Raw genomic sequence first — 27,971 nt, 5'->3', positions numbered from 1 at the left:
AGAAAATTTTGGGGTTAGGGTTCACAAATAGTTTAGTTTTATGGAGGAAAACAGTCGAGGGTTCAGGTTTTACAAAGAACCCAATGACCCGCCTCTCTCTCTTTCTGATTGGCTCATGTGACAAAAGATCTAACCAATCATCTCCTCTTACGTAAAAACCCAACCAATCACGTTGACGTGACGTCCCCACCTCCACAGGGTGGAACGGCTAAGCTAACTAGCTGTTAGCGGGGCGGTCACTTGTTTATCGGACCCAAAATCTAGACTTTTGACCTTTATTGCTTACTATGTTGTTTGTCGAAGAGCTACACATGTCTGAGATTGAGTGAGGCCAACAATTATTTCTGTTATTTCGTCGGCGCTCCGTGTGAAGCGAAGCATTATGGATGCAGTGAACGCGTTCAACATGGAGGTAAACTTTAAACCTTCGAGCTAATCCTGGAAGCTAATGTCAATGCTAGCTAAATTCAGACCTGCAGACTTAGTAATCCGTTTTCTGTCGACTGATTGCATTTCTTTGCTCCAAATAAATCTGGATTTTCAAGGTTTTTTGAGAGTATGAGGAGAGCGCATCCCGCTTCTACGTAATTTGAGGAGCTCTGTTAGCGTTAGCATTTTAAGCCTGCATGTTCCCCATATTTTGTGCATCTTCTTAGATAAACACCCTGAAACAGCTGTCTGAGTGATTTGCATGTATGATGATATAAATAGTCAAATAACATTATTTGTGAACAAACAAAACCAATAACATCAGCTAATGCTCATGTTACTAAATGCGTGGTCGGAGCAAGTTACTTATGAAATAAACATGTCTGTACTGTTTCTATTCCGTATTTGTATACCGGTGTGATAAAGTGGTTTAAAAGTCAATATGTTTGCTGCCTTCTAAACTGTTGTGGATGTTAGAATAACATTTCTTACATAAATTAGTTTACTGGCCACGTTTAAAGTGTTGTAAGTATTTGTCTAAATCTTGTTGACGTTTTGGTCATCAGCTTTTATCATTCATGAGCAAAATTAGCTCTTTTTATAAATTTTTATTTGTTGTAACAATTGCTTAAGAACTCTCAAATAAGAGATCGTATGTCAAGAAGTTGTTTTGAAACTTCTCACATGTCCTGTATTGGTTTTTTTCTCCATATTTGTCAGTTTTCCTGCTTGCTTGTTGAATCATTATTGCTCTCTGTGAGTATTCTAATACAAATTTGTTTTTCAATCAGTTGTTCTCCATGATTGACATGAAGCCCCCCATATCCCGTGCCAAAATGATGTCTGTAACCAAAGCGGCCATCAAAGCTATCAAGGTAAAATGATTTTCAGAAGCATTTTACAAAATTGTGTGTATTTTATGTGTTGTTCACAGACCCTTTTGTTTTATGTATTTTATTCATTTGTTGTCACTGAGGTGAACTGTGCTTCTGATTATTCAGTGGTTTTGTAACAAGCAGGTTTTGTATTACCTCTTGAAGAGGCTCTTGTTTCCCAAAATGTTGATGGCCCCTGGTTTAGACTAACCTTTGAAACTCTGTGCGCATGCAATCCAAACCTTAACTTTAAAACTAGTTGAGCTTTACTTGGATTTGTTTGAATAATCTCTGATGGCTAATCTTATTGAATGATTTGATTGGAAATCTCCTAGAAGACTGTTTCCTTTGATATGTGAGGAAGAGACATGGTTATGACTCTGAAATATTAAAACTTTCTTCCTGTAGATTTTACAAGTTTACCTCAAATTTGCCCCAAACGTTTAACTTAAGATAATACATACTCGGAGTCGTCTTATATTCGGGCCAATACGGTACATACTCTGGCATTTTTCTTGTGGTCCCACTGGTTTATCTGTGGCATTTTTTTAACGTGTCTGTGTTTACCATTTATTTATTGGTAAATTTAATCTTTTGTGTCCTGCTCTGCACGTTCATATAATTTTTGTTATTTTTATTGATCTTGTTAGTGTGTTTTATATTAATATGGTTCTGTTAACACACCTGTTTTTATTTATTTGTTTGTTGAAAGATTAGCTGATGTGTAGAAAGTCCTTTAAGACCAATGCTTTTTTTAAATCTATTGTTTCCTGCAACTGATAATTTCTGTGTTTTATTAGCTTTACAAGCATGTTGTCCAGATTGTTGAGAAGTTTATCAAGAAGGTATGTATGCGTTTCTTACGTTATTTCTTGTTCACAGTGCATTTAACAAAACATGTGTTGTTATGGGATGATCGCTAAACCACTGTCATTTTGTTGTGTATTTGTTTCAGTGCAAGCCAGAATTAAAAGTCCCTGGTTTGTACGTGGTGGATTCCATTGTTCGGCAGTCACGGCACCAGTTCGGTGTTGATAAAGATGTATTTGGACCCAGATTCTTGAAGAACTTCACGGAAACTTTCCAAAACCTTTTCCGCTGCTCAGAGGATGATAAGGTGTGTGTTTGTGCTCTTTTGCTAACTCTTATAAATGAAGAAAGTACACCACTCTAATTAGATTTCTGGTTTTCCTCATCAGACTAAAATAGTCCGTGTGCTTAACCTGTGGCAGAAGAACGGTGTATTTGACATGGACATCCTTCAGCCTCTGATGGACATGGCCAATGGTGTTTTTGTGCCGGCCCCGGCGCTGGAAGGTGATTTAATGAATCAAAGTTATAAGTTTTCACTGTTTACTGAACCACTCGCTGTTCATTAACTGCAGTCTTGTTTTTGAATCCTCAGTCGTTGCTCACCCTCGGCCACAGGCGCAGCCTCTTGTCGATGATGCTTCCATTGAGCCGGCGGAGCCCCAGCTTCCCACTCCTGATGCCTTAGCTGCAGTGGCTCAGCTCTTTCAGTCCCCCCATGGTCAGGAGGTAAGTGAAAACTTCCCCAGTACACTTTACTGTAATATTCAGTCATGTATTATTGCTGATTGGTCGATCATACTCTCCTCCAGCTGCAGAGGATGCTACAGAACTTCCAGCAGGCAGATAAAAGCCTGGCAGATACCACCGCAAACAACTTGCCAAATCCACCCCAGATGCCGGCTGCCCAGATCAATTCATACAGCGCACACACAGAAAGGAAAAGCTCCTTAGCCGAGGTAATTATCTCAAAATACCAAGCTGGTGTTTGGACATAATCTCAAGACAAGCTGCATACATTAACCAGTACACGTTTGTTTGATTTTCTTTTTCCTCAGAAATTGCTGGACCGATTTGATTATGATGATGAACCTGAAGATGCTACGGCTCCAGAAATGAACGCTCAGCCACAGTGAGTTTCACAAAATGTATTTATGTCCAAGTGTGTTCAATTACTGTGAGAATTACAATAACTTGAGACTCAGTCATGTTTGAAAACTCACAGCTGCTTGCCTTTCATGTTTGTTTAGCTTTCGGTAAACACTTTAGTCAAGTGCACATGAAAATGTTGCATTTTCTTTCACGAGTCTTTGGTCTTAATGGTGCCGTCAGTGAGTGGTGAAGTAGTTTTTGATGTATCGGAGGGAATTCCACTCATTAGATAATGAAAATGTTGCTTGAAAAAATAACGTAAATGACTATGTAACATTCAATTGTTGATCCCATCACGAGACACAGTTTTGGAACTGGATATTTTGCCTTTTTGTTGAACATATTTAAAGTTTTCCCTATATAACCTGTCACTATGTTTTGTTAAAAAAAAAAAAAAAAAATCTCTATTGATCACATATCCTTTTCTGCGTGTTTCTTAATATTCAGTGGGTATTTTGTCTTGGCAGAAACTTTCCTGGGAGTATCCTAAACCAGTTTCTTGGTCAGATACCAAACACAGATGTTCATCCTCACATGAGGGGACAGGCTGCTGGCACACAGGTACCGCCTCATTCAGACTCAGATGACAACATTCTGTTTTAATTTCAAGATGATGGGCGTTTTGGTTTTCTCAACAGTATCGTATTCAAAACATCTTAATCCAACTTTGCCAAAGAGCTTTCTTCTGTGTGTGTGTGTGTGTGTGTGTGTGTGTGTTACTTGTTAGCATTTTGGTGGAACGGGCCATGTTGACCATCATGTCCGACCAGGCAGATACCACCCTGTAAACGAGGACCAGACTGGCTCACGGGTAAGTTTCTTTCTTTAATTGTCTTGGTTTGAGGGTTACCTTTGTAAATCTCAGCTAAGCTGTTGCTGAGAACCAAAAGCTCATTCAGTTCGTTGTAAAATTGTTAATAGGGAAATTCAATAGAAGACTCCAGGCATGACAATCGGCACAGAGGCTACGGGAGAAGATCCAGGTCACGTTCCAGGTAACAGCACAGATCATTTTCTGTTAAGCTATTGTTAGGTTAAACTCATCAGAGCAACTACATCTAATCGTCACGATTATAAGCATTGGCTTATTTCAACCACAAAGTTTGTGCAAACTAAGCTGCTTTATTTCTTTGTGTTTCAGATCTCCTTGGAGACGAAGGTCAAGATCGTCATCTCGCTCGAGAAGACCAAGACATCGACGCTCCCGCTCCAGAGATCGGCGCCGGAGATCTCGCTCTCGCTCCCTGAACAGGAGTGAACGTGAGAAGGACCGAGAGCGCAGGCAGAAAGGTCTTCCCAGCTTAAAGAGTCAAACACTCAGTGGTAAGTGCACCTCAGAGACACGCATGATGAACAGAGAACAGCTGGAATCCATGTTGGAAATCTGTTTAGGATAGCGTCAAAACGCTGAAGTTACATCTTCACACGGTAACAGTTGGGTGATGATAGCAGTACACACAAAAACACCACAAACATTTTAGCATGCCAGGCTTGGAATGTGGGATTTTTTTTTTTTTTTTTAATACAGCAGTTCACTGACGCCTGCAGAAAAGATGTTGAACATTCAAGCAACTCTAAGCCTTTTGTGTCTTTCTTCTTGAGGATGACTCGGTACATGGTGTCTGAAGTAATAAGTCTCTGCTGATCCAGATGATCCAGAACATCTGTTCTGTTCTGTGATCTGGCTTTGATATTGTTGTCCAACCTCTCACTTGTTTGCAGAAGAACAATTTACCATGACTGTCGTGTGCGTGTCAGAACTCCATGGAAGGAAGAGTTGTATTTTCTCTTTTCATGGACTTTGAAAAGGTTGCGTTCTGGAAATATTTCCATTAAATGCAGTCGTTAGTCATTGTTATCAGTTATGTTGATGTCAAAAAATTGCCGGCTTGAAAATTGAATTGACGCACCATGTTGCAAAATGCTGTATGATAGAATCACACAGCAGCTGCTTGATGCTCATCTGTCCCCGCAGTGCACTGCAGGAAGTGCTGGAGGCAGTATTTCTCACTGTTTACATCAAACAGAGAAGAAGAACACAAATTATGGTGGAACAAACGGGCGAACGGGGTTTTCAAATTTGGGAACATTTCACTGAAAATATGCTCCAGTGAATGTGTTGCTGATGCTGCTACACACACCGCAAAGCATATGCAGCAGGACTATTTTCTCCGCTTGCCGCAGCCAAGGTGCAGAGTGGTGGAGGGAAGAGATGCTGCAATTCCCCCGCGACCTTGTAACTGCAACCTCTTGAGCCCTGCTTGATCACCGGCGTTTCACAGCCAAAATGCGCACTGAGGGTTACGGCATAGCGGAAACACATTCAATAGAATATGGGGGTAAACCAGCGAAACAAGTTCAGCGCAAACTCTGTGAAGCTCAACTCTCACTACATACACCGCCATCCACCTCACTGCCTGACCTCCACTGACCTTGGGTGACCTGAAAGGCTCTTTCAAAAAGAAGTGTTATCATCCTTACATGGAGGCACAAACACCTGAGCCAGTGTTTCATCATGTAGCACAGGTGCTTGAAAATAAAGATGATCATGGCTAATTAAAAAAAAAAATCAATCGATTAGGAAAAAAAGCAGTTCTTACATTTTTCAGAGACTTGAAAAGCCGAACGCGCTAAGAATTTAGCTTTCACTTGAATTTGTTGTGATTTAAGCAAAACATCTATAGCTGCAGAGTGTACTGGGGTTGGGTGGTTTACAATTTTTGATATCTTCATACTGTCTCCACATTTTACCCCAGTATCCGGTATTACCGTGACTAATTAAAAAATTATAACTCAAGGCTCAGACAGCATCACCAAACTGTTGGCTTGTCCCTACACCGTTCAGAAACTGAATACCAAACACTAATAATGAAACAATAACAACATAATGTGCACAATATTAACAACTTTTATTAGCAACAGCTTAAAAAGTGCAAATACAACAAACAGTTAAATTAACCTGACCATCCAGAACAGTTTTTGCGCAGAATGCACCGTACACCCGTCAATTAAATTCAATCACCTTCGTGTTGCACAATTTACAAATTGCCTCGTCAGTATACCGCTCTCCCTTCTCGTTAGCTCAGAACCGAAATACTGCCAGTCCGCTGCAGTCCTGTTCTTCTTTGGGACCAGGTCACTCCATGCGTGACTCGCCATCTTTCTCCTGATCTCTCTGTCTGTCTCTCTCTCTCGCTCCCGCTCTGTCACGTGATGATGTCATGTTCATAAACTTCATCAAAAGTCTCCAAAAGTAAACTACTGTGGAAGTGCTGAAAATGCGTGCTGGTGAGAGGAGAGTTGGAATGTGGTCTGCGCGGGGGTGGGGTGGGAGAAGAGTGGTGGGGAGGAGTTCAACTTTTGTGACATACTTAGATTTGAAGAGTTTCAAACGAGTCGTTTTCTACCTGAAGGGAGGGGCTGCTGTGAAGAGCAGCAGACTGAAAAAGATTACTCAGACATGCGTGGAAGAAGGCAAATAACATTTTGGGGGTGGTTTCAAAGGAAAATTGACTTTGTGGCATGCTTAAAACCTTTAAAAAAGTGGATTTTGCATGATATATAGGTCCTTAAAAATGGTTTCATTTAGTCTTTTTGATGATCACAAATTATTGTTTGTTATACTACTAAACCTTTCATGAGTATCTTTTAGGTTTAGCAATAATCATGTAAATCCTCTTGACCAATAAAAACACATATTTAAATTTTTTTTCCCATTGTCAAAAATTGTTTGTAAGTTCATTTTAGAATAAAAATCTGGAGCTCTCCATAATGTTAAAGGTGCATTAAGGAGTTTTTCAACTTTAAAAATACTTATTTTCCACCATAAATATGTTACACATTTTTAATGATGTGTACAATGTGCCCTGACATATTCATTACAAGTACCTCTAACAGCGCTAAATTGTCACTTGAAAGTTGCAGTGCCGGTCCGGCACCAGAATTTTTTTGGGGAGAATTTGAAAGGAATGACGTAATGCACGCTCCACTGGCCTGATCTAGTTAGGTTTCATTTTCTCCGCCATTACTCTGCCAGATGCTTAGTGAGCAACAACTGAGCAGGATCTTCCAGAAAGTAAGAAAAGACTGGCTTCTAGCGCTGCCACAGCTCCAGCACAGACCCCACTAGGCAAAAGAAACTTAAATTTTACTTGAGCGCTACTAAAAGAGAAGGAGTTCCCCTCTTCCGTGCACGCAAGCCACAGGCACAAGTGTTTCACTACGCTGCATTACACCTAAGGCCTGCAGGGGGCGCTGTTTCACATAAAACGTGCAAACTCCTTAATGCACCTTTAAAGTGAGTTCAGTGAAATTGTTGTGCTCTTGTCAGTAAATGAACACTCATTAGCAAAGACTTAAATAAGTTGACTTTATTCCTTTGCCACATCTGTACCACAATACAGCCCCCTAGTGTTCTGGATGAGTTATTGCATAAACACAAAGTAGTTTTGCCTTGCACACTGCTCAAGGGCAGGAGGGTCAGACTCGTAATTCAAAGGCCAAATACAGATCAAACTTCATCTCAAATTGGTCAGACCAGTGAAATGACAGCATAGGAACCGACAAATGAGAACAACACCAAAGATTTTCATTTCTACTGCATAAAAAGTACATCCTGTAAAGGTTAATGTGTGATCAGTGTTTAACAAATGTATTTTAACACCTGATGTGTTTATAATGAGAGGTCTTACCTTCGCTGTTTTCTTTTCATGCTAATTTGGGTAAAAATATGTCACATCTGAGAACACATGATTTCTGCTGCGTCTTTGCACACGTTTTCATTAAAGTAGCCTTAATGCTGATGATATTTCACAAATAACAAGGTAGCCAGCTTTCAGATATGGGGGTTGTTGCCATCAGCTGTTCAGTTGTGGAACTTGCTGTTCAAATGCTGTGGCCCCAGTGCACGTTTGAAGTCCTGCTTACCTGCTTGCATGCCGGTTTTTGCCAATAGCTACATGTCTGGCTCCTCTACATTTAATAAGGCAACTGAAATTAAAAATTCCATGAGAACTTTAAATTGAGGTAACCTTGTATTTCCATGTACTTAAGTGTTTAAGATCATTTCACGAATGCAGTATGTTCTAAATTAACTCAGAATAATTATTTGTACTGTCATTAGAATGCACATTTTTGCTTGGTAAAGCAATTCATTGAAGCAATATACGTCTGATATTCCATAACTGTTCTGTTTTCCTCTCATAGTCTGCAGCACGACGCTTTGGGTCGGACAGCTCGACAAGAAAACGCAGCAGTCTGATGTGATGTCCCTTCTGGAAGAGTTTGGCCAGATCGAGTCCATCAATGTGAGTTCATGTCGCCAACTTCAGATACATTCCTGTAGTGTTCTTAATCAGAAACTCACACTTTTTACCCCTTGCTGTTTGCGTCCAGATGATCCCTCCACGGGGTTGTGCCTACATCGTCATGGTTCACAGACAAGATGCCTACACAGCTTTGAACAAACTCAGCAAAGGCCCATACAAAGTCAACCAGAAACCAATGAAGGTACTTTTCCTATGTGAGGACTGTTTCTGGAGTTTTGGTCGCTGATGAATTTGTTTGTTTGTTTGTTCTTTTTTTTAGATTGCTTGGGCATTGAACAAAGGTATTAAAGCTGCACACAAGAAGTTCTGGGATGTGGAGCGAGGAGTTACATACATCCCCTGGAGCAAAGTGAAGGTGGAGGAGCTGGAGAGCTATCGGGAAGGGGGAATCCTGGACACAGAAAGTCTAAATCCAGGTGAGCTTCTTTTTCAGTGCAGGCACATTTCACCTACTGCCAGCTTTTCCTCACAGTGTTGTTCTGATTTTCAGAGTGGAAGAATGTTTTGGACGCCAAAAACCACACGCCTCAGAACGGAGTACCGGAGAGTGTACCAGATGGGACCGTCTCTGCTCATGTTCAGGTAATTCTTATACAGTCCTTAAACACCTTCTTTTTTTAATTCACCAGGTGTTGTTGTTTAATTTGCTTAACAGCCATGAAGAAAGATTAAAATTATCTTTCTTAATGAGGCTGTATAGAAAATAAACTGTTGCACATGAGTGGTGGAGCCTATCTGAATTACTCTTGTTTTAAATCCAGGTCATTGCAAAATGGGATTGTTGTATGGGATTTTTGTGAAGTCTCCCTAGCTTTAGGGGAAAAAAATCAACTTAAAAATAGTCTCAGGTTCACTTAAAGGCTTTTTTCAGACACCAGTGAAGTTACACTTTTGGTTTTCTGGAGCCAGTGAGTCCACGTTTAGTCTTACGTTTTAAAAGGTTATTGAACTGGCCAGCCAGAACAAAATGGTTAAAAGTTTCAGAGGAGACGGTATATTCCTTATTCAGTGGGGAATTTCAGTATTTGTATGCATGTCATTGACATCTGCGTTTGGTGGAAAGAAACACCTGTAAAGGTGAATATTTATCACAGTTATGGCTTTTGATTACTGTTGGGAGAAGTACAAGGAATTGTTTGCATACGTGCTGATAGGTGTGCTCCCAAACGCATGCATTATTGAAATAATTTCTTAATGCTGGTCATTTACTAACTGAAGCACGTGTTGCAAACACGTTATGAAGGTGTAAACTGCTGCCTTTGTTTTGGATTCACAAATTCTTGCTGACACACACAACCTCACTGCACACACTTGGGGAAACTAATGATGACTTATTTTTAAGACACAACAGTACAGGTACTTGTCATAACAGATCATTGATAGTTCTTAGATTGGTACTTCTAGGTTAGTTACGAAAAATTAGGAATTCTATACCAGTATCGAGTCTGCTCCTGCATGGGGTACTTGTGAAAGCTGCCTGATTCAGACCCTGGGTCTGCGGTATGCATTGGGCAGAGCTCAGATAGAGGCTGTGCGCTGCTCTTTGCTGATCGTAAAGCTGTTGGAGGTGCATGTAGCAACACATAGCCTTCATATCTCTTTTCAGAATGGAGTGTAAATGATGTGTAATTGCATTTGATAATTGTATCGGTAAATGTTGAATTCAATTTAATAAGTAATTTAAAATTCAATTTGTCAATTTAGAGAATTCCTGAAGATATTATGACTTACTATTCTTCTCTATGGAGGTTATGCTTCCTTTCTTTCTCTTAAGTTTCTGTAATATACCCATCATACATGTTGTCACACAGAGTACAGCAAAGTCTCGTCGCCTGGTGGAAATTAGGGATTAAATATCGGTGAGCATGAATTTAGCTCCACTTAGTATCAGTTTCCCTTCGTTCATCTCTTTAATGAGCAGCTGCTCTGCTGGGAGGTTGAGGTCAGCTGATCTCGCGCCGGGCATCAGGTGTTATTGTGTCGGAGCACCTTTGCAAGTATGAGCGAGCGCACACACACACACACACACACACACACACACACACACACACACACAGGAACAGATGCGATACTGGTGACGCTATCAGCCCTTAACATAAGTCAGTCCTCCAGTCTAGTATGGGGGCATTCGGATCTGTGTTTTGGTGCTGGGAGTTAGTTTTATGTGCACCGTGCTCAAAGGAATAGGAAGTTTATATGCATGCAGTTGCAAAATGTCTTCAAATGGAGACAATTTAACTAAGAAACCCTGTCATGCAACTCATGAAGTAAAATCATAAACTTTGTTCTAAAATGTTTCTAATGTATGTAATAGCCGTTTTTAAACCTTCTAATAGAAGATGTGCACGTTACTCATGTCTTTATGTGCATCATACTGTTTTTTCCCTGAATAAACATCTGATGAGGTAGTTTTCATTGCCAAAATTCAGATAGGCTCCACAGTACTTTCTCATCTCTTTCTTCTAATATAACTTGACTTCATCTTCATACAGTCCCTTGTATTGTGTCACATAACTTATTCTAATAAAGTGGGAATTACAAAAACCTTTAACTATTGTGGTATGTGCAGAGGGACACATTTCTTCTATTTGTCTGTTTAGTGAAGATGTGTGAGTGGATTTTCCAGGACTGATCTATTCATGCATATCTTCATGTCAAATAAAGAAACGATCTCAATCATTTATCACAAATTGAATGAAAGTTTATCAGTGTATTAGTGTATTAGGTGGGTTTTTGGTCTTGGAAATAAATCAGATTTTTTAGTTTTTCAATATTTTAATACAACTCAGAAAACTAGTCAATAATCTTAAAAGTTCTCTCATAACCGGGATGTCTGTATGGGCAAACAAGTCACCCTCAGACATGTAGACAACCTGGAACTGACCCCTTGAAAGCAAGGCAGTCAAAACTGAGCCCCCCATGCGTGGAGGAAAATGTCTCCATCATGAGTGACTGTTGGCTGCTGGTGGGACCTGAAGGTCTGATTGAGACGAAGAGTTTCAGAATGGGAGACAAGGTAAGCCGACAGCAACGTAAGCAGAACCATCTGTTCTGCACTGTTAGAAAAAAAAGAAAAATCCTGGGTCATTGTACATGAAAAGTTGAAGACATCTCACTAACTTAATTCACTTCTGCCTCCAGTGAGGACTTCACCCTTAAAAGCATGTCAGAATTGTATTTTATTGTAGCTGTTGATGCACTTCAGCATATACCTGGAGCTGACGTTTTCTGGAGAGGAACTTAAGCCTTTTAATGTTTTCGAATAATAAAACTGCTCGAGCCTCTGTTTGAGTTGCGGGCCTGTCAGGCCAGTTTGAATGTATGTTGCCTCTCTCTTTCAGTCCCAAGCTTTCTTTTGTGTTGTGTGTGTGTTTTTTTTTTTTTTAATTACTACCTTAGGTTTTGTCTCTGCTATATTTTCACTGTCAGTGCACACTATTGTGGCAGCCTTCTGGATGTGCTGTAGTTTTCACGCCGAGCCTAGACGTATACCATCATAATCTTATAGCCTGTTAGGAATTACAAACGTAAACCCAAGTTGATGTAAAAGCTTTAAAAAAAAAAAAAAAAAAAGAGGCAATTATCAATGCCTAAATCTGTTCCTAAGAAGTGCGGTGGAGTTGATCCACCCCAATTTTTTTCCCTTCAAAAATTCTTACACTTGCTGTTTGTGCGTTGAGCCAGTTGAGTTGTGGAACTCCGTGCTGTTGATGTGAAAACAGCAATAGCATTCTGGTAAAAACAACTGCCTTGAGCAGAATGTGTGCTTAATGAGCCACGCAAGACCATGAACGTAACCTCCCTTGTCAGTTATCAATATCTCCTTGTGATGAGGACTTCATGGGTGAGGAGGATTAATCTGCGCCACTTCTTGAATTGTGCCGACACCAATGATGTGCGCCACGCTTCAACAGTTTGTAAAACGGCACCTGCGAGTCATTATAATATCCCTCTGTTTGCACTGAGTGAAACAAACTGCAGAGCATTTTAGTTAGCTCCACTAAAACCTACATGCTTTTGTCTCCCATCATCGTCTTCTTCCAATTCTGCCTCATTATCCTGTCTGTAAAGCGTGATGCTGCAGTCATGGAGACATGACGCTCCACCAGTTGGTGCAGCATTCGGACCAGAGGGGCTTAAATAGGCCTGCATGACAGTTATACGTACTATAATCTTTAAAATCCACATTTTGTCTGCAGAAAATGCACATTTGTTCATACCAAGAGGTGTGAAAGCTATTTTGAGCCTTGTGAGTTGTGTGAAAAAGTGTGAGCCTTGAAATTTATCACATTTTGCTTGTTAAAGATCACTGCAGAAAATGTTGGTGCGGCATACCTACGTACATACTCATTTGAAGACCTTCCACATGGTTGTGATTAGGAGTGTAACGGTACACAAAAGCCACGGTACGGTACATACCTTGGTGTCAGGGTCACGGTTCGGTACGTTTTTCGGTACAGCAGGGAAAAAGAAACAAAAGCTCACAAATGTACCAGAACATCTTTCCCACGCGACAAATTTACAAATTTACATGAGACTGGCGGGTCTTCCAACTCCACATGCTGCATCTCTCATTCCGCTTGTACTTTCTTCTTCGTTTGATCATGTTTGGATCTGTTTGTTCTTCTTCTTCTGTGGTAATGGGTCGCTGGAATTTTTTGGGCTCATTACCGCCACCTAAGGTTGTAATCAGGACTCGCTTTTTTTTTTTTTTTTAACACTCACTCGCGTATTCGTCGTGTGATTGTGTGTACCGACCCGTGACCCCCGTACCGTGACGGTATGGGACGAATACAAATACCGTTACACTCCTAGTTGCGATCTCATGCTTTGGAGAACATTTGACACCTGTGTGAGTTTTGGAGATCGGTCGTTCCTACTTTTCTGTGTAAGCACATGGCCGTTTCTGTCTTTACGGGAGCACAGCCAATGCTTTTGCAGATGTAGCCAAACCACATTTGAATACTCAAAGTAATGCAAACTGAGGTGAATTCATTTTTTTTGTGCAGGAATGAGTGACTACGAGACATTAAGGCCCTCTTTGCACGACAGTGTTCTTAATGAACCTTTGGCTAAGCCCCGCCCCCCTCAGTTACTGTTCCCAACTTGGACAAGCTGTCGCAGCTGTTTTTATCTTGGTGAGCTGAGACTGTTCCAGCTTTTGCAAAAGTCGGTTGCAACGTGCAATACACCACAGGAGAAGACACAGGATTGCCGTCGGGAAAGCTGCACATATTGCTGCCACTGTGACAACCATGACTCCTTGAGATCCCAAATCGAGGAAGAAGCCTCATCTAACGTCCATCAGGTAAGCTAGATGGCTTGCTTAAGGAAGCCCATTGCTACTAGCGTTGTATCATCAATACATCACTGGATTTCGTTGGTGATATATTGCTTTGTCTTTGAACAAAGTGGGATGAAGTAAACCTGGTTGCTCTTCCTTTTGGGTTATCTGGTATTGCTGTTGCTTGTGCCTGACTGAAATAGCCCAGAAAGCAATATACTGTCACAAGCTCGAATGCTTTTCCACAGCGTTTGAAGTTGAGAATATAATTTCCATTCTGGGAAGTTGGGAGTTGATTGCTATTAGCTCATTTGTATTAAGGGGCGGGGCTTAGCCAAAGGTCAATTCAAAACAGAAACATTTTGTGCTTCGGGGTTTCACTTACTTGGCAGGTGCTTGAAGCCATATGGAGACATTTCTTCTTAGATCCGACAGATGCTGAGTGTGTTGACCCTAACCGTGGTGTACAAGGAAGAATGACAGTTTGACAGTGTTTGAATGTCATTTCGTGTTGTTCTGCACGTGCATTTCTGGGATGTTGCACAACGAAATCTCAGCATCCACTAGCGGCCCCACAGTGAAACCAATTGACTGTATACAAAGATGGACAAAGCCCACGTGACGTTACCCGCAGCGTTCTGAAATCCTATTTTGAGGCTTCGAGCAGGACTTGTTCATATTGAACACTTGAAATCAGATGTAAATGTGATTGGTCCTGTCTGGCATGTGACAACATCACGTGGACGGAGGAGGCAATGTCATAGAGTGATTTATGCAAAACTTTAATGTAATATCAGCAGATAACTTGTGTGAAAATCAGTCTAGTCAAGCCGTCACAATTGTGGAAACTAATAGACCAAAACATGTCCTGAACCAGAGCTTTTAGTGTTATTTTCACACTGAAATTCGACATTTCTGAATGGATTCCAATGGGACTTTGGGTTTTTGTGTGAAACCAACACCATCGCCCCCTGCTGAAATTTCTGTGGAATTACACCTTTTCTACGCTTCCATATTGACTTCATTTTTCACCACTGGAGGTTGGTGCCTGGTAAAACCACATCATTTTCAGTGTTTGCCATTCTGTGTAGACGGTGATCTTTTTCAAAATATAGCCCCCTAAGACTTACAAAACCTGATATTTTCAGTCAATCGTCATATAAGCGGACCTTAACCAGCTGACTATATACTCAGTGACTCCCTCAAGCTGATTTACCTCGGCATACATAAGGGTAGGGGATGAGGAATCCTGGACCTCGAGGGCCACCATCCTGTTCCCCTGCTCCAACATGCCTGAATTAAATGAATATGTCACGATGTAAGCCTGATTGACGAGCCAGTCACTGCTATCAGGTGTGTTGAAGTGAGGATCCATTGAAGCCATTCAGGAATGCAGCCCTCGAGGACCTGGATTCCCCTCCCATGAATAAGGGCATCAACTGGTTTTATGTGTGTCTACGTAATACCACACAACAGTACTGTGGAACACACAATGCTTGTCAGTGTGTGTCACCTGCTTCTTTCATAACTGTGTTTAATACCAGAACACAGTAGGTGGCCGGATAAGATGTGTTATCAGACGTGTGGCGTTTGACACCGCGCACCAGGTACTTTCATTTCCTATACCTCTTCTGTCTGTACAGCATGTGTAACGTGTGAAACTGGCATAAAACAACATGCAAATCGGTTGTGAGTCATGCTGATCGTGTGGAGTCTCGCTGTTGGCCACCCTCAGGAGCAGCAGCTGCACAGCGGAGAGAAATGGGCCAAGTGGAAGACAAATGAAGCCAAGCAGTGCCAGGTATAGGACGGTACTTTAGCATGAACTGAGGGGTTCAGACCATGCACACCAAACAGAGTTTGTGTTGTGCAAAAGGAATGCAGCATCTTCATTCTTTATTTTTCAAATGAATTCATTCTCTGACTTTTGGTAAGGTTTAGTTTAAACAGTGACTTTGTGAAAATGTCTTGAGATTCAGCATAAGACCTGAATAATTCTACCCATGTGGAGTGTACTCGAGCTTAAACTGCTCAATCCTTTGTCTGCAGACTTCGTTCGACGAGAACTTTTGAATTTCTTGAGCGCAGACTAATTAAAGTAATTAGAAAAGGAAACAAAGTTAAATGTATTCTCTCTGACAGTTATATAATTTCCTTCCAATACAAGCGGTATCTTAACCAGCTAATTACTTGTATGACCGAGATGCTTTTTTTTTTTTTTTTTTTTTGCTCTGAGCTGCCAGCACTCAGTGCAAGATTATCTCCTTGAGCCCTGACTTTGAAGATACTTACAGACATAGAGTTAAAGCTCAGTGTTTGGATTTGTAAGTGTGCTGCCATTTATTGGAAAGTCAAGAAACTTTACACAGTATCTCACGTTTGTGAGTCGTTTAAACTGTCTATGTCACATTGTTTGAACACTGTTCAAAATATAAAGAAAATACTTTTTTTTCTTTATTTCATCTACAAAAAAAAAAACAAAAGCAAACTGAGGCCAAGGAGACTTGTCATATTCAGCAGAATCATGAGGATGAGTTGATTCTGTGCCTCAAGTCTTCAATAAGAATAGAAAGAGTGGGGTTGAGCTCGGAGAGTACTTTTACATCACTGGATCTTCCAAGTGTGATGGTACAAAACATCAATCTAATTTTAATTCATTACTCACAAATGTAAATTTCAGTTTTAATTAACAGATAACATTTTGCAATAAATGTTTCTGATCAATTACTCAAATTCTGAAATATTTTAAGCTTTTTTAAATTTATAATTTTGTTATGTTATACTGTGTCTAAATATTTATTTCCTAATGTTTTTCTTGTTGTCTTTGCTCAAGTTATCACAGTCATAGTGCTCGAAACTTTTCAGTTGATTCTTGCATGTTATTGATATCTACGTTTTAAATCTGTATTTATTGTATGTGTTCACCTCATCGGTATAATGTTGGGGCCTCTGGAATGATATTTAACCATCATTAACTACACCGTAAAGCCCTGTTCTTCAGTTCTTCTTTCAGTCTGTAACAAATGAGCTGATATTTCAAGGAAAAGGGGATTTCTTCAAGTAAAACAGGAGGGATTCTTTGTCCATTTGTGGAGAACGTCACACGCGTGAGGCCTCACCAAGGTGAGTGTTGCAAAAAACGACCTTTGGATTTTCGGATTCTCGCTCTCGGATGATACAGTGGGATGTCGGACAGGTAAAATCAAAGCAGGTCGCTCTGGAGTGTAGTTTACTCTCCTTCTGAAGTATTTTCTGAACAGCAAGTACAAAATAATAATATTGAGGCGTTTTATGGAGTCCTGATCGAAGATGTGTTGCCTCGGAGGGTTTCCTCTGAACTGAACCTGTAGGAGAAGCGAAGCAGCTGGTACCTTCTGGTCTCTGCTGATGAAGTCAGACAATGGTAAGAGCAGACCTCTGTGGTTATTACCCCCCCTGCCCCCCTTACCGCTCTTCTTTGTAGTGGTTAAAATGTATGAAAGCTCAATAGAAGAAAAGTTCTATTTTCGCTGCATGTGGTTAATATACAGTCAACGATAAACTCCCCTTGCGATCCTTTAGTGTCTTCGTTTCATTGGAGATAATTATTTTAATTAGAGCTTGTATCTGTCAAGCTGTCATCATTCGGAGTGAGAAGAAAGGGTTTCCAGCCCTGAAGGTGCCACAGGCATGTTTGAAGAAGGAGAAAACATAAAAGGTTCAACCCATCTTCCTGCCAATCACATCAGTGCTTCACTTCTTCAAACAAGCTGAGGTTCAAAGTGTGCAGCTGGCAAATATCTTCAAGCCTATGGGGACCCAGGCTTTTATTTGGTATGCTGTTTGGATTTCTCTCAGTAATGTGGGATCCATAAAACATATCAAGTATTGTATTTTAAGATGAAGTAGGTTTTATGTGTTGTTTGTAGTTCATTACAGGGCAAGCATAAGAGACAATGTCAACAAATGAGTCTTTTTATTGCATTAAGGAGCGCACAAGTCAAAATGTAATAATGGCCTGATATTAAGCGATGAAAGACCTCATGATTTCAGTGTTTTGTTCTATCATGGGAAAATGGTTTCATTATGTTTGTAAGTACAGAAAGGCATCAAAAGGGTTTTAGAGGGAGGATGAGTCAAATATTCCTGAAATCAGGCTGTTTTTATCATTATCTGGGCATTATTTTATCTTTTTTCCCCAATCTGAATGAATTTCCTACAATTTAGATGTTAGTTGAGGAATGGGGCGTATAGATGAGTTTGTTTATATTGCCTTGATTCAGTTCAATCTTAAAATTATTTTATTAAAGAGAGGAGAAGCCACTGCCTGGGAATGTTAGAATGTAAAAATGAAAGAATTGTTGGATTCACTGGGTTTGCATGTTTTTCATAAAACGTTGTAAAGCGCAACAGGCATGTTCCAGAATTAACACTTTTAGGGTTGTGTATGTTTTACACACACACACACACACGCACGCGCGCGCGCGCGCGCGCACATTCTTGTACTTCTATGGTTGTGAGGACATCCATTGATATAATACATTCCCAAGCCCCTAACCCTTCTTAACTGTCAAAAATAAATGCCTAAACTTAACCTGAACCTAATTCTGGCCTTAACCTAAAAATCAAGTCTTAACCCTCAAAAAGGTCTGCTTATAAGTGAGGACCGGCAAAAATGTCCTCACTTTGCTGCAATATGCTCAGTCTGTTGATTTAAAAGTCATTCTGGTCCTCACAATCAAGTATGTACAAGTACATGCGCGCGCACACACACACACACACACACACACACTGTAAGCTTAAAATGATACTCAAAGCTTCTGGGAGTTAAATGCAGACTAAAACAAAGCTGCATTTCCACTTCCCTTGGATGCTTCATGAGTCCATTTGACAGTTTTCTAGGAACAGATGAGAGATTCTGTTGTAAAAAAAAAAATGTAAATACTTAAGTATTTAACACAGATCAAGAGAATAAAATTGTCTTACAAATGTGTACATAAGGGCCAGCGATAAAGTCTTAAACATCTAATATGCTGCTATTTACTGTCATATAAAACCTGCAGGGAGTTGGTTGTTTGGGTCCAAATTTGTTGTGCAGCAGAACAACACGACGCCAAACATCAAGTATTTAAATAAAAATAATCCTCATGATATTGTGCCCCCACTGGGTCTTGATCTTTATGTAATGTGGTCTGTGGTTTTAGAAGAGGCAGGAGGATCTTAACCAGTGTGCAGCCACAGAAGATCTGTGCTTTGTTCTCCAACAACCTCAGTCCGTGTTCCTTAAAAAACTGAGTATGCTGAAAACGTGATTTAAAAAATACTGAAATGTAATTTTAGAAGCAATCAAACTTAAGTGCTGTATGTCTTTTATTTCCTCATATTTAGTTAATCCTTAAAGTTTAACAAAATAAAACGGCACAGTTGACTACTGAAGGGTTGACTGCTAAATTCAGTTATTATTTGTTGCACATTGAAATTGATAACTGCTCTTTCGATTTATTATCTGGTGTAAAGATCTGTCAGTCCAATCAAGAGACACCATTCAAAGCTGTGGAAGAGAAAAATGCTGCATTATACAACAAAAACATTACTGACGAGAACAAAATTCTGAACTAAATTCTTAAAAAGCTGAAATCCAGTGTGATCAAATAGTGTGAAAGGATAGCAATGGCTGTAGAATATTTGCTCCTGATATCTAATGAAGTTCAGATCCCTCCATAAGATTAAGACAGGCATCATTTTCAAAGTAGATTACACTGCCTTATGATTGTGTGTTTAATATGCGATGAAACTAATGGTTTGCTGTGAATGGAACTGAGCTGCTTGACACTGCTTTTACGGTTCATATTGTCAGTGTTGATATGTTTCTTTCATTATTAGCAATGAAACAAATCATGATTTAACTTCTGTAAGTGTTTCAAGTCAGAAAATAAGTCATTTTCTACATTTAGTAACATGGGTAGACTTTACAGCAGGTGTGTCAAACACGTTTTAGTTGAGGGGCTACAGTATGTACGGCTTAAGTGCATCTGGAGCCGGTTACAATAAAATAGTAACGGTAACCTTTAAGTTTGAATTTCAAAGTTGTTCTTTGTTGTGGTGCAGAGTATACCTAATGAAAATGTCTATTTCCACAATACCAAGCAATTACTGCAAATAAAAATGACTACAACCCCAACATAACGCCAATTTAATAAACTCTTTTGGGGCAAAATTCGGTAAAATGTCCAAAAAAAACTTCTGCAGCTGTTGCATTGTGCATGTTTTTGCAAAGTCACCCAGACAGCATGATTTGAGAGCAACAAGCTTTAATGGCAGCATCACCGACATCTCAGCTCAGCTCAGGTCTCAGTGTTGGTGTGTCCAGTTTAAGTTGTGTTCAAATGTATTGAAAATCACAGAACATCAAGGAAAGTATGAAAAGGTGAAAGATCTACTTATTCCAGGAATGCCAAACATCACACCCATGGGCCAAAACTGGCCTCTACACAGCACTAGCCACATTTACATGGGCTGAAAAATCCTTCATATAATCGGATTGTAAGGTGAAGTGGATTGTACATGTGTCATATAAACACCGGAGCGGATTATATTTCGGATCCGATTGTACGAGGTGGTCTACACCGATCCATAATCCGCTCCGTGCCTCATATAAACAACGCTTGACAGTGAAGCGGAATAAACGGGGATTGTTCTGTCACCGCATGCGTTCCCTCATAGGAAGTGATGTGATGACGTGCGCAGTAAACGCGAAGCACTAAAGTTAAGCAGAAGAACTCGACGGTGGTTGAGAAACATTTTTTTAATAAAAACCCCAAGAGATCAGATACTGGAGAGGCGAGATGACTGAAAATTGCACAACAGGGAATTGTTCAGAGCTCCGTGGTAGACCACCTGTAGATCGCCTGGCCGGTGTTATGGATTAACTGACTCACATGTTAACGATTGCCGGATTTCTGTGAACACCTGCTGGTAGCAGCAGATGTTCAAGTGAGACTCAGAAAAGGCACCAAACTTAGAAATTTACGTTCGCCCGATCGACTGCAAGTTTCAGTCGGGTTTTCAACATCTGTTGGTCACAAGTTAACAGGGAAACCAGTTAATCTGAAACATCGGCGGGCGGAGTGGAGTCTGGCAGCCGACCAGAGCTCAACATCGGGATGTACCGCTCGGTGGGGCGGTACTCTGGCCTGAGGATCGCTTGCTCTTTAAACAGCACATCGTGGAGATGTTGGAACATTATTTGAGCAGATATCCAGCAGATAAAAACGCACTGCTAGGCGCTGAGGACTGCTGGCTGCAAAGCTAAAGATCAAAACCTGAAAATTCCGTGAGAGACTTTGTGCGATGTCAAAGGACGCCATATAATCCGCTTCACCAGGGGCCCTTGTAAACGAGGATTGAATGTGGATCACTTTGTATGCCGTCTATGTATACAAATGCATTTAATGCGCTTGTTTTCAATCAGATTGGAAAAAACACCCATGTAAACTGGACCACTGGGGCCCAAACTGAAATATTGGTGATGCTGCCATGAAAGCTAGCTACCTCGTTGCTATGAAGGTAGCATTAGTCTCAAAGCAAAGCTGTCAGGGTGAGTTTGTAAAAACATGAAAAATTCAACAGCTACAAGAGAAATAAATGGACCTTTCACTGTATTTGGCATCAGAAGGTTTCATTAAAATGCCTTTATGTTGAGGTTGTAGTATTTTCCCTACAAATAAAGACATTCATTTTCATAGACCAAAGGAACTGAAAGGTGCTTGACATCTCTGACTTATACTATATATTAACACAGTTGCCTCCTAAAGTGTAAAACTAACAGCGCTTCAATTTTTGCATATACAAACATCCCAAAATGTACTGCAAAACCAACTGAAGAGCCGTCTGATCTCAGCTGAGTGTTTTAACTCATTAAGAGAAAAGAAGCTTAAACAAATGGCCAAAAATTTAAAGGAGGAATCTTAGGATTTGGTGGTCTGTGTGGGTTAAGAAATGACTGTAAATGACTTTCATTTTTAATGAAACCCTTTAAATCAAGACAATGCAATACAGACACATCTTATGAATCACAGTTTACAGAGATGAAACTACAAATGCTTCCAGACTCACCTGAATGTTGCTGATCACTGGTAATTCTGTCAAGTTGACAAATGTGCCGTTCTTAATCCGCTCATTGTGATTTGGGAAGAAGTTGTACATTTTGTGTTGAGTTTCATCTTATGTAAATTACTCCCAAAAGTAAGGACATTTGTGTTCTAGAGATTATTTTGCTTGCCGTAACAATGCTGATGACAAAAACCTTTCATCTCTGCGACTCCTACTAACAAAAAAGACTCTCCTAATAAATGGTACCAGAGTGATACAGAACATGCATATGTGGGATAAGCAGCAGAGGTTAACATGTCTAATGCAACCATGAAAGGATTGGTTGACTGAAATCTGAAGAAACGAGCCAAAATGTCAGTTTGACATCGTAATCGTTTCACAAACAACGGCCTCAGTACTGTTGGTAAGAACCCTCCACATCCACAGCAGCCTGGCTCCTCCTCACGGCGATCAACCAGCCCCTGGGATGGATGCTTTTCTTCGACCAGGCCTGTGTTGGTTGTTGCAGCTCAATCTAATCAGAGCTAAAATCAAAACTGCTTCCATGTCATCATGATGAAATCTGAAGTTCTTGTGGTACTTTGTGATCGACCAGTGTGAAGAAAGCCTCATCTCTCAGACAGGAAGTACTGGATTGACAGCCTTGAGATTCACTCCAATTATGCAGAGGAAGTTTCCACAAAATGCCATCGACCTGCCTCAGTCAAAAATTTGGGACTGAACCGGTGGAGCAATCAGCTTCCTGTTCTCTGCATCGTCTCCACACTCTGATGCTCCCATCCAAGAGCTGCAGGCAGAATCTGGACTCAACTTTAAACTTTGCTTGCTCAGTTCTCAGTCAGTTCTCAGTCAGTCTTTACAAAATGGCCTCATTTTGACTTACCAAATGAATGTTTTGTTCTTTTATATGATATTTATTTTTGCTAATATGCTTTTTTTTTTTCCTCTTGAAGTAATCAAGCAAAAGTGAATTCTTGCTTTTTCTGGATATTTTAAGGACTGTAACAACTAATAATGTAATAATGCCTGATAACACAATACCTGCCAATAACATTTTGATTCTAATGAAGCCCTTTACATCATAATTGAACAAGATCATTGATGAATTATCATTCATTTTGCCAATAATGTTATAAATTAATACCTAAATAGGGCCGCATTCCCTGGGGAATAAAGTCTTTTTGTAGGTTTTCTGCAGTCTGCTGATGGAAACACAGCTATTGTGGATGAGATGGTACCATATTCACTCATTGAGGATAAAACTCTGCTGCAGTCTCGATCATAGCTGAAAACATCTTTTACTATTTTTTTGTGTTTTTGTTTTCACATCATTCAGTATTATCACATCCCATTTACATGACCACGTTTCAAGTGACGACACATCAATTTTGCATTTTTATTTCAAAAATTATCTATACAACAAACTATGTTCATTTACACGGAAATGTTGGAAACACTGCAGTTATATTTTAGGGCCCCTAGTGGGTGCTGTTGGTTGTTTTTGTAATGGAACCACACACATGCAGGCAAAGAACAATGTGTTGCCAAAATAATTCTATTACAAAAACCAAATATAAAAACTCATATTTTTGCTGTTCCACTGTGTCAAGTATCCAGAAAATTGTTGAGAAACTATTAATAATATTGCTGATATCACCTGATTTAAAGACATATTGATAAAAATGAGTTTTTTGTCCTTTCAACTAAAGCTTGTTCTCATATCAAATTCTGGAGCTGCTTTTCATTTCAAACATTCTCGTGAATCTGTGCTCAAGATATTTTCCACTGGGAGGTCATCCTGAAGACAGCAGTGTACTGTGTTCAGTCCGATTAACACCATTCGATCTGCAGTCTGTTCCTACAGCGAACTGATACCCAACACAGAATATCAAGGCACAGAGTTTGAGTGATCACATCAAAATCTAAAAGACTGTTTGACTTGATGCACTCAGTGACTGTGATCAGCTGTTATCTTGGATCTTGTTGGGGGAGAGAAGCCTCATTTGTGTTAATTTAGGTCACTGCTGTCATTTAAACCACAACAGCAGATTTCCATCGGGGAGAAATGCTGTTATAAATGTATTACTTCAAAGGTCTTATATTAATGTTTAAATATTACATGTCTGATTAATTATATCTTTGATCAGAATGAATTAAGAGTGCAGCCATATAGTAACTCGTACATCACATGTAAAATCATTCTTATCATGGTTTTGTGGGAGCTGTACACTGAATTTTTATGCAACAACTGTTCATTAATTAGTGAAAGGCATTATTAAATGAACTCCCCACCATTAATTACAGATGACAGTCTCAGTGAAATCCGTGTTTGAGGCTATTCCACTGAGTATTCATGTGTTTTAACATACTTTGGGTAATGTGTTGTGAGTATGCCTTAGTTTCTCTAATATAGTCACTTTATTATTCTGACATGATGGTTGGAAAAAAAATCATCTTTTACTGCTTCAATTAAACTTTTTTATGTGTCTTTGGTTAAATCAGTATTTGTGGTTCTTGATGCATGAACAAGGTTTAATGTGGAAACTGCATAAACGTAAATGGGAATGAGAATACCCGTCACAACATAACAGTATAATCTTGGGGATGCATCGATCCCACTAACTTTTAGCTATACTCTGTTAATGTGTGCTTATATTAACTTTTTTTTTTTTTACATAAATCTTTTTCATCATTTGCTGTTCAGAAGCTTTCACACCCATACAATGTATTTGAGCTTATCTGGGGACTCCAATCATCCCCTCAGTGTGTGTGTGTGTGTGTCTGATTGCGTTTCTTTCTCTATTTGCTCTGTGGTGGACTTGTGACCTGTCCAGTGTTTAATCTGACTTTCACACATTTCTGCCTTAAATTGAATTGATAAAAGATTTAACTGCTCTATCTTGACTTCTTTTGTGAATCAATCATCTCAGTTCCAGTGTGTTCATTGAAGACATCACCTAAATTATCACGAGGGTCGTTTTTGTGTGTATTTGATGGTGAGCAGTATATATCCAAACATGCCAACATGTACATGTTAAAGTTGGGAATCTTCAGGGTATTGATTCTCTGCTTTGGTTTTTCTATTGAAGTGAAATAAGAAGTGATTGTCATTTTGTCATTCAGAGTGTAGATTCTCAGCGATTTTCACCCCCAGAGAGGTTTTGGTTTTGGCCCATGTACCTCATGTTTGATACCCCTGGTGCAGAGTGAAGTTATCCACATTTCTTTTCTGCTGTTTCTGTGGCGCAGTGATTTTCTTTTTCTGCCATCCAGTGTACAAATCAAAACTGTTTTAAACTTGTATTTTATGACTCCTATAAATAAGTCTGTTTGTCGCACTTCTAGGAAGGAAAAACAACTCAATGGAACCAAAAAATAAAAATGAAAAACAAGGGCTGAGAGATAAGCAATAAAAATGGTCATATTCAGCCTTTTTTTCACCTGGAATCCTCCTCTGCCTCTTTCTGAGGTCGTTCAAACCTCTCACAGTGACTTATTTCACTGTTTTGGATACATGTGTCGTCATTTCTGCTCTCTGCCTTTCAATAACACACAATAATTCAGATGATCCATAAGAACTGGTGCTGATTTCTCCTTCCCGCTGACTTCACGGCCCAGGTGCTGACCTACCGTCACCCTAACAAGCTATGCCTTTGTGTTTGTTTGTCTTTCAGGTGAAGCCGGTTCAGCAGACAGAGTGTGTTGGAAATCCCCCTCCTTCTTTCCCCAGCCCCGTACTGATGCCCCCTGCTTCCATGCCTCCAGGAGGGGCTCCGTTTGTCCGGCCGGAGTTTGATCCTGCAAAGCTGGCAACAGGTGAGACATCTGACGAGACCACAGTCAGTTTAACCAAAGAGTCGTGTTGTTCTCTGCATGTGAGTATTGTTTCATCACAGGAACAAACAGCCTCCACTAGTGGCCCAACAAACTGCATCGTTTCGTTTTTAAATGGACGTTGTTTTCAAAAAGTTACCGCGTCTGAAACCGAAACGTGTTCATGTAAAGATAAAGTTTATAATCTGCTCTCATCCTCTCTTGTAGTCGGAGGTGTAAAATTTCCAGAAGAGTCCACCGACCTTCCAACGCTGGACAAAGGCCTTTCTTCGGATCCTGGGCCCACCAGCCAGCTGGGGTCCCCCCCGGTGATGACCCTGCCGAGCCAGGCAGTCATGGCGGGGCCGCGGCCCGGAGTGCCGTCTCTGCAGGTCCCGCCGGGCATGGCGAACCCTCACATCCCCTCTTTCCTCTCCCCGCCGCACATGCCTCACATGCCTCCACAGATGCTGCCCGGACGGCCCATGTTCCCGGCGGACAGGTTCAGACTGGCCATCCCCTTCCCCCCTCGTGGCCCCCCTTTTATCCGACACCCCTCTCTTGGACTTGAGGGCATGAATAACAGGGAAGCGCTTTTCCGAAACGCGAGACCGGGATTTGGGATCCCGCAGTTTCCCAGGGGGAGGTGGTAGAAATCTGCTGAATGATGAAGCTAAAGCACTGTGACCACTGAGACACTGAACTGAAGGACGTTTGGACATTTGCTGTTCAGACTTGTTTGGGTTTTCACTGAGTTTTCCTTTAACACACACAAGACTTTTTTGGCTGTACATAATGTGTCTGGTTGGCTCTGTTTGCAATCTTTTTGTACATTGGAAAATTGTGTAGTTTATCCTGGAGTGTGTTGTTATGGTAGGTGCCGGTTTAAACAAAAGCAATGTCTGTATTTTTGAGCTTAGTCCGTTTCCAGGGTGTCTCGTTTGTTTAAGAAAAAAAAAAACACTGTAAAAATGTACGATACCTTTTTGGTATATTGTTTTTAGTAAAATGCCTTGGTACCACTCTGATATTTAAGAGAAACTGGATTCATTCGAGAAGGTTTCCCGTCCTGCCAGTAGAGGGTAGGGTAAACCCTGTTTCCTTTTCCAACCTCTGTTATATGTTAAGGTCACACCTTGTTGGATTATGTGGGGTGAATATTAAAAAGAAGGCACTGTCATTTCTGCAGGTGGTTTATTCATTTTTAATGTCTTTCTTTGGATTCAAATAGTTTGAAATGTCTTGCATGAAAAGTTGGTTTTTCTCAGTTTTACAAGAATGTTCAATTTAAAGAAAATTTAAAGGTCTTATATGATTTTAAAAAAAGACTGTTCTCTGGAGTGTCAACCTGAACTGACCCACCTGATTCTTTATATGCATATTTACGAGCTGTAGTGTCACATCTGGATAGTGATGAGCTCTCCTTTCATTATCATGTCTGAAAAATTGATTTCAGTCCTTTCCACACCCCCCATCTCATTTCTGTGTTCAGCTTGTGTGTGCACCTTCACGCTTTTTCTGAACAGGAATTACGCATTTGGTTTTAAAAAATATATATATAAACATAATTTCTTATTGTTTCATCTCTTTGGAAACCAAAACATTGTGCATTTCACGCTGTCATTGAACACGGATGGGGAGCCGGTCGCAGCTGATTGGCTCTGAGGGGAAATAAGTGGCACTCTGCTGATCCACTTGCGCTCCGTCTCCAAGGACCGCGGGCTCCGCCCCTCCGCGCGTTGTGGCAATAACACGCATGGTCCGTGCACGGGCAGGCAGGCAGGCAGGCAGGCGGGCAGACCTTGAAGAAGCGGCGGGGAAGCGCGGATACTGATGGGGTAACACCGGCGTGTGAGGGAAAACACAGAGGGAACATGGAGGTCTCAATGTCAGGACGCAGGACGCAGATTTCCGACGCAAGCCGACACAGGTATGTTTGGGATGCCGGCGCGCGCACACGTCCTCATCATATCATTTTGAAGGTAAAAAATTAGTATCGGTGTCCCACCATGCGCCCGCGCGGTCCTAGCGCCTTTCAACCTCGCGCGCACGCATGACCGCGTCACTCCATCATACAAGTTTATGAGAGGTGACAGGCGCTGCCGCACCGGAGCGCACCGGAGGAGGCCGGCGAGCCGCGTCCCTCCGTCCAGTCACACAGCAGTTGTTTTGATGGAGGTGGAGGTGGGG

At 40.7% G+C, this 27,971-nt stretch overlaps 1 protein-coding gene across 1 annotated transcript; it reads left to right on the top strand.

The window, feature by feature from the left end:
* The first annotated feature begins 192 nt into the window (after positions 1–192).
* LOC115400339 (SR-related and CTD-associated factor 4-like) lies at positions 193–26,986 on the top strand. The gene is made up of 18 exons (XM_030108147.1): positions 193–412; positions 1,221–1,304; positions 2,105–2,149; positions 2,260–2,421; positions 2,504–2,621; positions 2,710–2,843; positions 2,927–3,073; positions 3,173–3,246; positions 3,734–3,827; positions 3,994–4,077; positions 4,188–4,261; positions 4,408–4,589; positions 8,472–8,572; positions 8,661–8,774; positions 8,853–9,009; positions 9,084–9,175; positions 25,643–25,784; positions 26,010–26,986. Exons 1-18 carry the CDS (start codon positions 383–385, stop codon positions 26,432–26,434), a joined length of 2,259 nt encoding a protein of 752 aa, XP_029964007.1. The 5' UTR covers positions 193–382; the 3' UTR covers positions 26,435–26,986.
* Positions 26,987–27,971: the final 985 nt, after the last annotated feature.

Source organism: Salarias fasciatus, chromosome 14, assembly GCF_902148845.1.
Source record: "Salarias fasciatus chromosome 14, fSalaFa1.1, whole genome shotgun sequence".
In the NCBI taxonomy this organism is placed as follows: Eukaryota; Metazoa; Chordata; class Actinopteri; order Blenniiformes; family Blenniidae; genus Salarias; species Salarias fasciatus.
This window is presented reverse-complemented; position numbering and strand designations above follow the sequence as displayed.